We start from the raw sequence: 12008 nt of genomic DNA, 5'->3' as shown, positions 1-12008 counted from the left end.
ATTTATTTATGAGAAATACCAACCAGATACTGATGGTCCAAATGTTATATTATTGTCTTGTACTGATGAAAGAGTACTGGAAACTGAAGTTGAATTATCCGCCATAATGAAGAATGTAGAACCATCTGCTTGAAAACACTTGTATCTTCCTAAAGAGGAAAGGGTTATTGAATGAATTTGTAGGTGTGAATTGTTCATATAAATCAAATGAGATTCTCAAACTTTCCTTTATAAACACTTTGATCATTCAACTACATTTTTAAACATCAAATTACAAATCAATGGTGTAGTGTGATTAAAGCAAAAAGTTTGTGAATGAATTCCCAGAATAATTTGAATGAGCTTCAAGAAATCTTTTTTCAGGTTTTGTGGTATTTAAGACCAAATAATTCAAAACATATTTTCTTTTCTTTGTTCATCCCCAAAACTTAAGATGCTTTCATGTGATTCTCATTCTAAAAAGTCATAGAGTTCCTTTATTCCACATTATAAAATGTTATGATAACTTTCTTTTAAATTACTTGAAACATAAAGGAACTGGATAGAACTAAGTAAATAAAAAAAAGTTAAATAAATACCTGAAAGACTGAAACAGTCCCATACTGACAAGGAAACACTGAAATTCACAAAAAAATAAAGTGAATAATGGACTTTCTTTGAGCGATTATGACCACCACCACCAAATTCCCAATTTATAATTCAGCATCACTGGTTAAATTTCACGACATTTTTGTGGAAAGTTATAAACAAATTTTAAATGCAATAAAGTTTTTTCTAGCAAACGAGTTTGAATCACAAATATGAGACTCCCGAGCAATTGATTTCGATGTTTAATCATTCAATATTTTTATTAGAACAGCACATGCAATTTATAGCGAAGTATTTCATATTTCTCACTGAGAATTTGGTGCATAAATGACTCAATGTGGGGATTATTAGCCATCACCTAATCACTATTTTTTTCCAAGCCATACCTAGGGTTACGAGAATTTCTGAAAGGACTGAGCTAGTTTCAAGCTCAGAAAGTAACAATATGTCCATTGGTACATTAACTCGAATTATTGACAGAGTCTTTAAAGTGATTAAAGACCAGTCTTCAATAAAATGTGAATTTCATTTTCCACAAGGAATAATGATTTGTAGCTATTAGTCATACACATGATTTAATATCATATTTTGTCGCAAAATTTTGTTTTGTCACACACACTTAAATTCAAAAAGTATTTTCAATAAACAGTGTATTAAAAAAAAAAGAAGAGAAAATTACCCATTGGTGATGATCCATCATTCATGTCCAGAATTTTCCAGAGCTTCCAGTGATAGATAACATCTTTATTTTCTATGGCACAATCACCACACTCTACAAAGAAAGCCACTCTATCTTCAGGATTCACCTGATTACTCTCACATCCATCACACTCAATTGACAGCCTAATTAATAAAATGAACATAATCGTTTTATAAACTTCTTAAATCACAAAAATTTTTATAATTACAAAATTGATCACCATTTAATTAAATTCATACTACATTTTTTACAAAGTATTTCCTTCCTAAAAGTGATTTCATCTTACAAATAAGTATAATATACCATTTAAAATAAATTTATTTGAATGAATATAAACCTTCCATTGGAAACTCACATCAAAGTATGGCGTTTACTGCTGATTTGAAGTAACTGTGAGGTAGATCCAATCACAAAATCAGCATCCATAACAGTAACATTGATGGCTGCTAAATGGATCTTCTCATTCAGCATATTGACTGGAAAGAGGAAATTGTATGTAACATTGTTCTCAAAGGCAAAAGGCTTATCGTATGGGAAGCAAGGAATGTATGTGTTGGTCAACGATGAACAGTGCCACAGAAACTTCAAAGACCTAGACATAAGAAATTAAACTGAAGTTAATTTGTATTTTTTTCATTCATAATTGTATACATAGCAATGTAAATTTTCAAACCTTGTGTTCTTTGAAGGAATAATTTGCACAGACACTGGAACTATATCATCACGTCCAATTTCTCGAAGCATTCCTCCTCTAAGTACAACTTTTCCTGGCTGGTCTACAATAGTCAAAGATGTTTCTGCTGTGGTATAAACTATGGTACCAACCAATTGAACCTGTAATTACCATTATTCCCAAGTGAAAATAACATTAAAATAGTGAAGTGTTTTGCTTGAGGTAATGTTCATCACAAAAAGGTTAATACATTTTTATTATCAGAAAATAATTTACAACCTCCCTTAACCCTTTCATTACCAATTTTAGAACCTGTATGGGACATATATGTCCCAGAGAGAGTGAAAGGGCTAATGAACATTTGTTGTTGTATTTCATCACCAAATGTCGAAATAAAGATACTGACTACATACCATTATGAATGCTTGAAGGCCCAAGCAGAACCTACAATATACAATCTCTACCGGGTAGAAGGAAAAGTCAAGCGCTCAACGACTAAGATCTAATTGTAGAGATTTACTATTTTATTATCATAATTGCAAATTAATTAGTTAATCTGGTGATCACATAAAAATAAGATTCTATATCGACAATTTAGATTCTAGACTTGATTTCATGAAAATTATTTCTATTATACTTAATCTCTATTACTAGACAGATTTTTACATTGAGAATTTAGATTGACGATTATTATATGATGATAATTTTATCTTTATGTTGCCTTTTAGAGGTGGTTATGTTGCCTTTGTTATTCAAAAGTTTCTTGGATACACCAATCCTTGGGGAATACTTTGATCTCTCTCTCTGAGATGTGAAGCATGGAGCGTTCAGTCCTTAATTTTCAATTGCATTTTACTACCTATCAATGGACACTCTCTATTAGAGGACAAAATGTTCAGTGAATGTTTAGTCCATCACTGTTCAGTCCAGTGGATGCCCTAACAAAGAGGTTCCATTGTATTAAACATCAAAAGCGATTGAATAGTATTTCTGGTTATCTAACAGATCTTGGAAATAATTACAGCCTGGAAAGAATTCTAGTTTTATCATGGGTTTTTTTTTTGCAATTTTTATAAATTAAAAATAGCATTTTATAATGTATTCCTTGAAAACTCTCTGATGAAGTTTTATTATTGTTTTTATCCATGTTAGTGAAACAGATGATAAATAAATTATAATGATTCAATGCATCCTGAGTCTGCACTCCCTTTGGCAACTGTGCTCTAATCCAATTAAAATGTGAAAATCCATATGAATAAGTTGACATACAAAAGTTTGTACAGGTGCAATTGATTTTCAATTAGAATTATGCAATCAAGAAATACAAGTAAGTGTCAAATAAATCACCTTAAGTCGAACTCTATAAAATCCAGGAAAAAGAGAAAGTCTTGGGAGCATAAGAGAGAACTGGCTCATGCGGTCCACGTCATTTATGTGGATGAAGTTCCCAGATATGATGTCTGTGATACTCCATTGGTAATCTATACCAGCAGCATTTTCACAAGATGTGATAATATCTACCTCCATCATCACTTCATTCACAGCAAAAATCTGAACATGAAAGAAAAGTAACTAATGCAATCAGAATGAATTTTATCAGTCTTTTTGGCATGTGATGTAATAAGATACGAATAATAATAATACGGACAAACTTGGCTAATTCAAATTTTCAGATAATTTGAATTTTAGGAATTCCCCTAGAGTTTTCTATTCAATTCTCTTGAAATGCTGAAATTACCTATTTAACTCAAATTTTTTTCGTATAATTCAAAGTCTGATTCAGATACATCATTTGCAAAATGTCTATTCCCCCCCCCCCCTAATTTAATTCCTGGCTAACTTTCAGTCATCTTTTTTTCATTCTTTATTCTGATCTTTTCCAGAATAGAACATGTAGTCTAAATTAAAAGGTTACAATCACAAAAATCTGATTTTTTTTTTTGTTTTGGCTCTAAGTAGAAATTTTTTTTACCAGTCTCACACACACACACTGGCTTTTTTCTTCTAGCTGCAGCTGGTATTTTGCCAGACCTCAAATGACATTAGCATCTGCCAATGCCTGCAGATGCAAATGCTACTGTCTTTGGGAAATACAAGAGTTTTTGTGTGACCTTTAAAAGCTGGAGTGCTGAAATTACAGTTTATTGTATGGTGAAATGTGATGGAGATTTATGTCCCTCTAGCATTATTGTTTGTTTATTTTAGAATAACTAATATAGCTTAGTAAAATGTTTTACCATGTCCAAACGAGGTTAAAATGATTGCTCACTTCCAGAAAACAAAATTTTTTTGTTGACTTGCAAATGTGGATATTTGGTGAAGAAGTAGTGAATAATGTCACACAATGAAATCATCTTCTGAAGATGATGTAAACAAATCTAAGAAAACAACAGAGGTCCCTATTCCAACACTTGCAGAAACTAGACATGTCAGAAAAAATAAGGCTGTTGAAGATCAAAAACAGCATCTTTTATTCTTTAAATAAACTTGAAGATTCTGTGCAATGTCTAAGAGCATCCAAAAGAAAACAAATGGAAATTACAAATTTACAAATAGAATACTTGTGGTTTTTGTGATCATATTACATTTTATATGAACGCAAGTTGTTGCAATGAGAAAACTGGCACAGAAAGTGATAGGGGTACATTGGAGGTACATTTTTATAATTGTTAAGAGTTTTTGATTTTGTGCATAGTGATATTCTATACTGATGAATTGGATAATTTGAATTTTGGAAAAATCTCAATTTTTGCTTCCTCCCTTAAACTCAGAATTAACATAGTTCGACTGTACATGTAACAACACATAAGATAAACTATTCAATTTTGGTATTTAATAAGCACATTTACTATTCAAATGTCTCTGAAATGTATTCACATAAAGGGTCGATAATCAACCACAATGACCATGGAACATTATCATGAAATACATTTCAGCGAAATTAATACCATATAAATATTTTACTTGTAATAATTAAATGAAATGATAACTAAACAGCAAGTGGATAGTGCTGTGTTCCAAGCACAAATTAATTACATTTTCATATGTAAATTTCAATTTCTCAGAATTATTTTGTCTGTTTTATGCAGAGAACTTTGGATTTTTTGTTTAATAACATTGACCATTATATTTGCTATTCCGACTTTAAAAAGTTTTGGAATGTAATTTTCACTTCTACACTTACAGTCATGTCATGACTCTGATCCAGGAATGTCACTTCAGGTTTCATGCAGGGGTAATCCAAAATGAATATGATGGTTGAGAAATTTGACCGGCTGAACTTGTTCCACACATTCACCGCCACCTCATATTGCCCTATGCTGGAGAAAATAATTTTTCACACATCAAAATAACAACAAAATAATTTCAAGTATGAATACAAATTCAAGAGCAGCAACAGACCTATAAATTCTATTAGTTGTTCCAAGGTTATCTCTTGATCAATGTTCTTGTAACTTTTTGAAAAGATCTCAAAAAGAATAACTAATTTTTGGCTAAATGATTCTTTTCTTCATTGCTGCTTCTGCTACATGTCTTTCTGTCCCGATAAGTAATAACTAGAGCTAGGATTTTATGCTATAAACTGCTTGAAAATGCTTCATAAAAATGCATTTATGGCCCACCAAAACTAAAAATATGCACTGTAAAACAAAAAATATATATGTATAAAAAATTTTCTCATCCATTTCCGGTAAAGTTAATTTTGGTGAAATGGTGTCACTGATGATCAATGATGATCAATGGGGAACATTAATGCAATTAAAAATATTTTAAATCAGCGGTTGTAGCTTGAACTGAAATTCTTCAATTTACCAACTGCCTATAGTATTAAGTATAGGCCTCCCATAGCATCAGTAACAGAATTTTTTTAAAGATTATTTTGGTTTTTGTAGCTGTCTGAAAATTTACTGTTAAAAAGTATATCCGGTAGAGGGGGGAAAAACTTGAAAATACAAATTTATAGAAAACTCAATGTAAAATGGAAGTATAGTCAAACCTCCTTTGCCCAATAAAACTTTGGCTTAATACGAATTAAATACTTTTCATGTTGGACATAATCAATTCACTGTTTTGTTGGTTAATGCAAAATTAGTTCAGTATGAAATATTTTCTGTATTTTTTTGACTTTATAACAAAGTGTGACTATATTTCATCTTGTTTTTCTATATTGATATGGTAATGCTACAGGCAAAACAACCTACTCCATTGTTGCTTTTGGGTTCCAAGACAGATGGAACACATAACAACATCAATGATAAATCAATTTAATCAACTAAAATTACTAATCAATTTATTACCCATTTAACTCATACAGAAAAGCAGCAACTATTTCAATAGTGAGTTACTGCGACACACTTTTATGTTGTTTTTTCATACTGAAGGTATTTGGCGATTACCTTCTTCGTGAAGGAATAAGATCTCGATTTCTTCTCTCTTGTTCTGGTAAGATTGTGGCCTTATGATTTAAGGAATAGGATTTTAAAAACTCTGTCAAGCCATAATTCGTAAAACCTCTAGCAGGCACCAGATAACGAATGGGTGTTTAGCTCATTCAATATTAGGATGATGATGGCTAACAAAAAATAAAGATGTAGGTGCATTGTAGCTACTTAACATCTGAGACATACTGGAAAAAATTTATTTCGTCATGAACAGTAAAACTAACATGAACAGCATTACCAACTGAAAGAAGATAAATCAATTCTGCATGTATTTCATGTTTTTATTTGAAGTAATTGAATTAAATTGTCATCATAATATCGACAGAAATCATGCATGTTTTTCACAATGCACTGCAATTGATAATTAAAAAAAAAGAAAAGGCTACACTATTGTTTATATGTCGCTAAAGTTTTGATAGATTTTGAAAAGGTTACCTTGAGAAAGCATGCTTCACCGTTGACAAATGTGTAAGCACCAAAGGACTTCCATCCCCAAAATTCCATTCAAAAGTCAAATTAGTACCAAATGAATACAAGGCACTGAATGACAGTTGCTGGCCAACAATATTTTGTCCCTGAACTCTGATTGTTGTTAAGTTACTAACTTTTGTGATGATAAATAATTTCAGCGTGCCAGAAGAGATGTTGCTGATGTGATTTTGAGCAGTAACATTTATGACAAACCTAAAAATTTAGAAATCGGGAAAAATTGTTCAGTAATTCAATTACTGTAGAATTGAAAACCATATATTTTTTTCACTCAGAATGACATAATAAAGAATAATTTATTACCATCTTTTATTTTACAATTCAAATTGAGAGTTTGATTGACTTTCATCCTTAAACAGATTTTTTAAAACTAAGATAGCAATAGAAGTGATTTACAACAACCTAGGAATTCTGAGAGAGTATAAAAATTTATATTTTGGGAATGATTAATGATTCCAATAAATTCTGATATATGGCTACTTACATCCCAGGTACTTTGTATTTATGTTTCAGCTTCGATGATAAAGAGCTAGTCTTCTTGGAATCAGAGGACCCCAAATTCCAAACAAAACGCAGCACAGAATGAGTAAGAGGCAAAACATGTGCTTGAAGCTCAATTTCTGTTCCCATTGGAAAATCCAATACTTGAGTAGTTTCATTATCACAAACCTCTTTTGACAAAGAAGTTGTTCTAAGGCACATAAAGATGTCTGCAATGAAAAACCATTACATATTATTCACATTAGAGCATGCAGTGCATATATATGAAAATAGTATTTGCAGAAAGTTACTAAAATTTTCATTAATCTGTGTACTGATAATACTGATAATCTGTGTACTCATAATACTGTGTACTGAAGTTTTAATTGCAAGACACAAAGTTTTGTGTTTTAGAACTATCATCAATTTCTTTGAACTACTCTCAGTTGATGCACTCAGCATCAGAGTGGCAACTACAAATGATAATTTACTCAGTCACTTGGGGTTAGTACCCATTTTGGTGTCCCCCTTCCCAGTAATTTTCAGTGGAAAATGAGTAAAATCAGCTTCCTTCCTGGTCCAGCACCAGGGCCCAACACACTTCTACCCTACCCCCTCCCTACTTACGACCCTGCTCAGAATTATGGTCAATATGGAAAAACTGTGTAACATGAATCACTATTACAATCTAAACACCAAATACGATACATAAGGACAGCTTTGGAATCAATATTTCACTTTTAGTACTTAATGAAAAAAAACCTTCATCTTTCACTATACAAAGGTGCAGTGCAATATCAAGTCTTGAAATTCTAATCTCATATAGAATCCTTCTGGATTTGTGCATACAGATACATGATACTGCCGGATAGGCATACATGGAAAACAGTCTCACAATTTGATGATTTTGCAATTAGAAATTAGTTTGGCAGCAGATTAGTGTTGAATAGTGAGACACCACTTTATAATTTAATAATTAGGGATGAATAAATTAAGTTTATGGTATTTTATGTAAAGTTTGTGAGGAAGGATCACCTTTTTATTAAACCTCCTAAAAGCGCTTGAGGTCATTTTAAATTATACATTTACATTTATTTTTAATTGTAAACCTGCCTAAAATCAATTTCTGCCAACCAGTGAGTTAATGACAAATATTTACAACACCCAGAACTAATTTTGGAGTAGCTGTGAGCATTTCATTTAGCTAGATGGCTTTCTTTTGGAGACTGAGGAGGTTAAAGAAAAAGTACTACAGTCAGTTTGTGATAAGTTAAACTCTGACAACTCGAATATCTGTTCAAGTTGAAGTTTTCACCCAGCCCCAGAACTTTTTCCATATTTCAGTGTTAAAATTTTCCTGTAACTCAAAGTTTTCTTCCTTTAAGTCAAAGTTTTCAAAAATGAGAAAAATTTAAAAAATAGCATTTATTAATAGAATTCAGCATTTAGCAATAGAATTTAGTAGATTAATTAAGCAAATCCAACCCTGTGGGATTGCAAAATGTGGATGACTTTCTCACGAAGTGTATGCATGAAAATAATCATGCATACACTTTATTTCTAATTCATTTCATTTATACAAGTATCATGTATGCGCCTGTTTCCATAATACAGTATATACGTCTAGTTTATTGCTGAATATTCTCATTCAATAATTAAATACGACTAAATTAGAATAGCTTATCTTTTCTCATTTTTTCTTCTCCAGTAGTTTGACATTTTTTACTAAACTGATATTTGTAAACAGTGCTGTTATTTTTTTTTCTTCAAAAAGACATTTATTCACTTTCACTTATACAAAGAAAGGGGAAAAAATATATGCACAACATGTTATAGACTGAAGTAATTTTTGATACACTGAGTTACATATGAGTTGATAAGGAGTAACTTGGTTACCCATGCTGGCAACATACAATGTAGCTAAAACTAAAAGTCACAAGCGAAATTAGTATTGCTATGTTAAAAGCGCGAAAAAAGCATATATCTTTATATAATATATTTTTCTTTTTCCCACTCTGAAATCGGAATTTCGAAAACGTCGAACTAACGAAAATTTTTTGACGGTCACTACATGTTCGACTTATCAGGATTTGACTGTATTTTATTTTCTTAAAGAAATAAAAATTTATTTTTAAAAAAATGTTATGCCATACTTTCTAAAGGCTCTTGAACATACACTTTTGCAGAAATTTTTGGCCTCTTTATATCATCTTCTAGTGATTCATCCGTGACTCTATTAAAAGCTTCCACTTCTACTAGATTTACTCCCGTTGTATTGAAGTAGATAAGTATCTCGGCATCTGTTGACAAAGGACAGTTTATAGTTAAAAATAGGTATTTTACTTGAAGTAAATTATCATTTTAAAGCAGATATTTTGTAAATATATGAGAATAGCTTATCAATAGAAGGGTATAAAAAAACACTACCTCGATTTTTAAGCAGCACTTTGTTCAGCTTCCATTCATAAGATACATTCGTGCCTTGTTCTATAGAAGCAGAAATCTTCAAGTGGGTGCGACAAAGGATTATGTAATATGGTTTGTCGAGACTCAAATTTTGTGGAGCAAACTGCACATAAAAAGGATCGAGAGCTTGAGACAAGTTTCCAAGAGGATTTGTTGCGACCACCGAAACTGGATAGACACCCTCTACAAAGCAGGTAATACAGAAAAAACATCAGTTACTTCAGAATTTCATAGAATTGGATGCTCTTGGATCACAAAATAATCATCAGAATTTTGTACATGATTATTAACTTTAATTACCTGCTCTGTAGATATGTTCGACAGACCTATATGGAACAGCCCAAGCATCAAGAACAGCTTTCAGATAATGCATCTCTCCATCACCAAAATCAAAAAAGAATTCTACATCAGACCCTCTCCAAAGTCTCACTTCAAATGTGATTGGCGGTGTTGAAAATGATACAGAGCCGTTTACATCAATTTTTTGCAGAGGTGAAGAATGCAAGCCAGATAGCGTTTTCAGGTAAAGCTGCTCCATAGGCTCCACAGCCTCTATGGTTTCGTTAAGAAAAACTTCGACAGGTGGCAATGAGCAGTCGCAGATTACGATAACAGATACATTATAGGTGCTTGCTGCTCCATAACTATGATGAGCAGTGCTGGATGTTCCTGAGCTGCAAAATGAAAATTCAAAATTTCAATTGATAGCCATAAAATTAAAACAGAAATCAAATGAATTTTGGTCAACGGAAAGAGGTCATTTGAAAAGGTTTGATTCCACTTGAATAACCATGAAGAAAAAAAACAAAATGTTTATTAATTAAAAAAAACACTTTCCTTAGAGAAAAGTGCTGATTCTCAAGAGCAGGCGCATTAAAAATTACTGACGCAGTGTGAGTCATATTTGACATTTTATTGAGGTCTGTGGAAGTGGCCTGCAGACCTCCAGACCAACCATGGCCCCCTCTGTCCCCCTAAGGTATATAAGCTGGTTCGTCTCAGGAGACGTGGGCCATGGTGGAAAAGGCCTGCAGATCATGTGTTGAAGACCCTTGCTGTAGAGGAACATTAAGAGTTCCACATATGGTTTAATAGTAGTGGTTTATGGCAGTTTTTGAAAAATGGTCTGAACGAACTTGGCTGTCTTAAGAGCATTATGAATGCTCTGAGATGGGAAGCGGGGTGTGTACAGTCCTTCAATGTTCAATGTATCTTTCAACTGGCTAATCACAGCACACATTTGAGATTTTTCTGTTCTTTTTTGGTGGTGCCGGCATCATGCTCTTCTTATTTATCATTATTTGCCTAACTGCACTTGAAAGGGATATTAGAGGTTTTGCATGTAATGAGCGGGTTTTTTTAAAGTTAATTTAAGAAGTGAATTTATTTTACATATAAATTTCACTATTCGGTATGATATTTCAGTATAATGCAACAAAATTTTGTTAATAACCTTGATTCCTCAAAAAAGAGAAGAATAATTGGAATTATGCTCGCTTCTCCCCAGCTTTTGTGATTCCTATAGATATTGTCAGTTAAAATTATTCAGTTTTCTGGAACGTGATTTTATTATTCAATCACCGATTGTGATTGATCAAGGTCAACAGTTTTGAAAATTTCGCAACTCATAGCTCATGTTATTCACATTTTTTTCCCGAAACTATGTGTGCCTATGTGCAATACTGCCATCTGCAGCAGTTTTAAAAATTTTTTTCATGTGAGTACATTTTGATAAGTGAATTTCAAATTGACTTTGATTGTAAAATGCCGACAAAAAAAAAAGTCTCAACAGCCTGTTTCTTTTCAAAGAAAATTATTATTTGTACAATAACATAAAAGTATTTAATGTTTTTGTTATTGTGATATTTCTTTTAATGAATTTTTCACGAACACGAGGCCATTGTGATTGTAAAATACAGTAGACTCAATAATCTGGCCATGTGCTAATTCGGCCCATCCAGTAATCCAGCGTTTTATCTTCAAGCCACAGTGTCACTGAATGTCTGTGGGCAGAGGTTTATTCAGTGCACACCGCTTAATGTGATCACATCGGGACTCTGGGTTTCTGACAACATAACCGATTGATAACTATATCCTTAAGACATCTAAAAGCAAATACGATGACCATACCACCAGTTCAATCGACCGGGAGGTACAGAAATGGGGCTCT

At 32.3% G+C, this 12008-nt stretch overlaps 1 protein-coding gene across 1 annotated transcript in view; it reads right to left on the bottom strand.

Annotated features, from left to right (window-relative positions):
* LOC149067449 (uncharacterized) overlaps positions 1–12008 on the bottom strand; it is a 369309-nt gene that overhangs the window by 82046 nt on the left and 275255 nt on the right. The window contains exons 15-25 of the mRNA XM_089252608.1: positions 10139–10512; positions 9800–10021; positions 9526–9672; positions 7377–7602; positions 6839–7087; positions 5146–5281; positions 3309–3512; positions 1962–2122; positions 1644–1880; positions 1268–1431; positions 24–149 (exon numbers count right to left, since the gene is read on the bottom strand). Coding sequence (XP_089108734.1) covers positions 24–149; positions 1268–1431; positions 1644–1880; positions 1962–2122; positions 3309–3512; positions 5146–5281; positions 6839–7087; positions 7377–7602; positions 9526–9672; positions 9800–10021; positions 10139–10512 — 2246 coding nt within the window. The remainder of the gene's footprint in view (positions 1–23; positions 150–1267; positions 1432–1643; positions 1881–1961; positions 2123–3308; positions 3513–5145; positions 5282–6838; positions 7088–7376; positions 7603–9525; positions 9673–9799; positions 10022–10138; positions 10513–12008) is intronic.

Source organism: Pholcus phalangioides, unplaced genomic scaffold, assembly GCF_987345545.1.
Source record: "Pholcus phalangioides strain wild (caught in Gottingen) unplaced genomic scaffold, Ppha-v1.0 ptg000030l_1, whole genome shotgun sequence".
Taxonomy (NCBI): domain Eukaryota; kingdom Metazoa; phylum Arthropoda; class Arachnida; order Araneae; family Pholcidae; genus Pholcus; species Pholcus phalangioides.
This window is presented reverse-complemented; position numbering and strand designations above follow the sequence as displayed.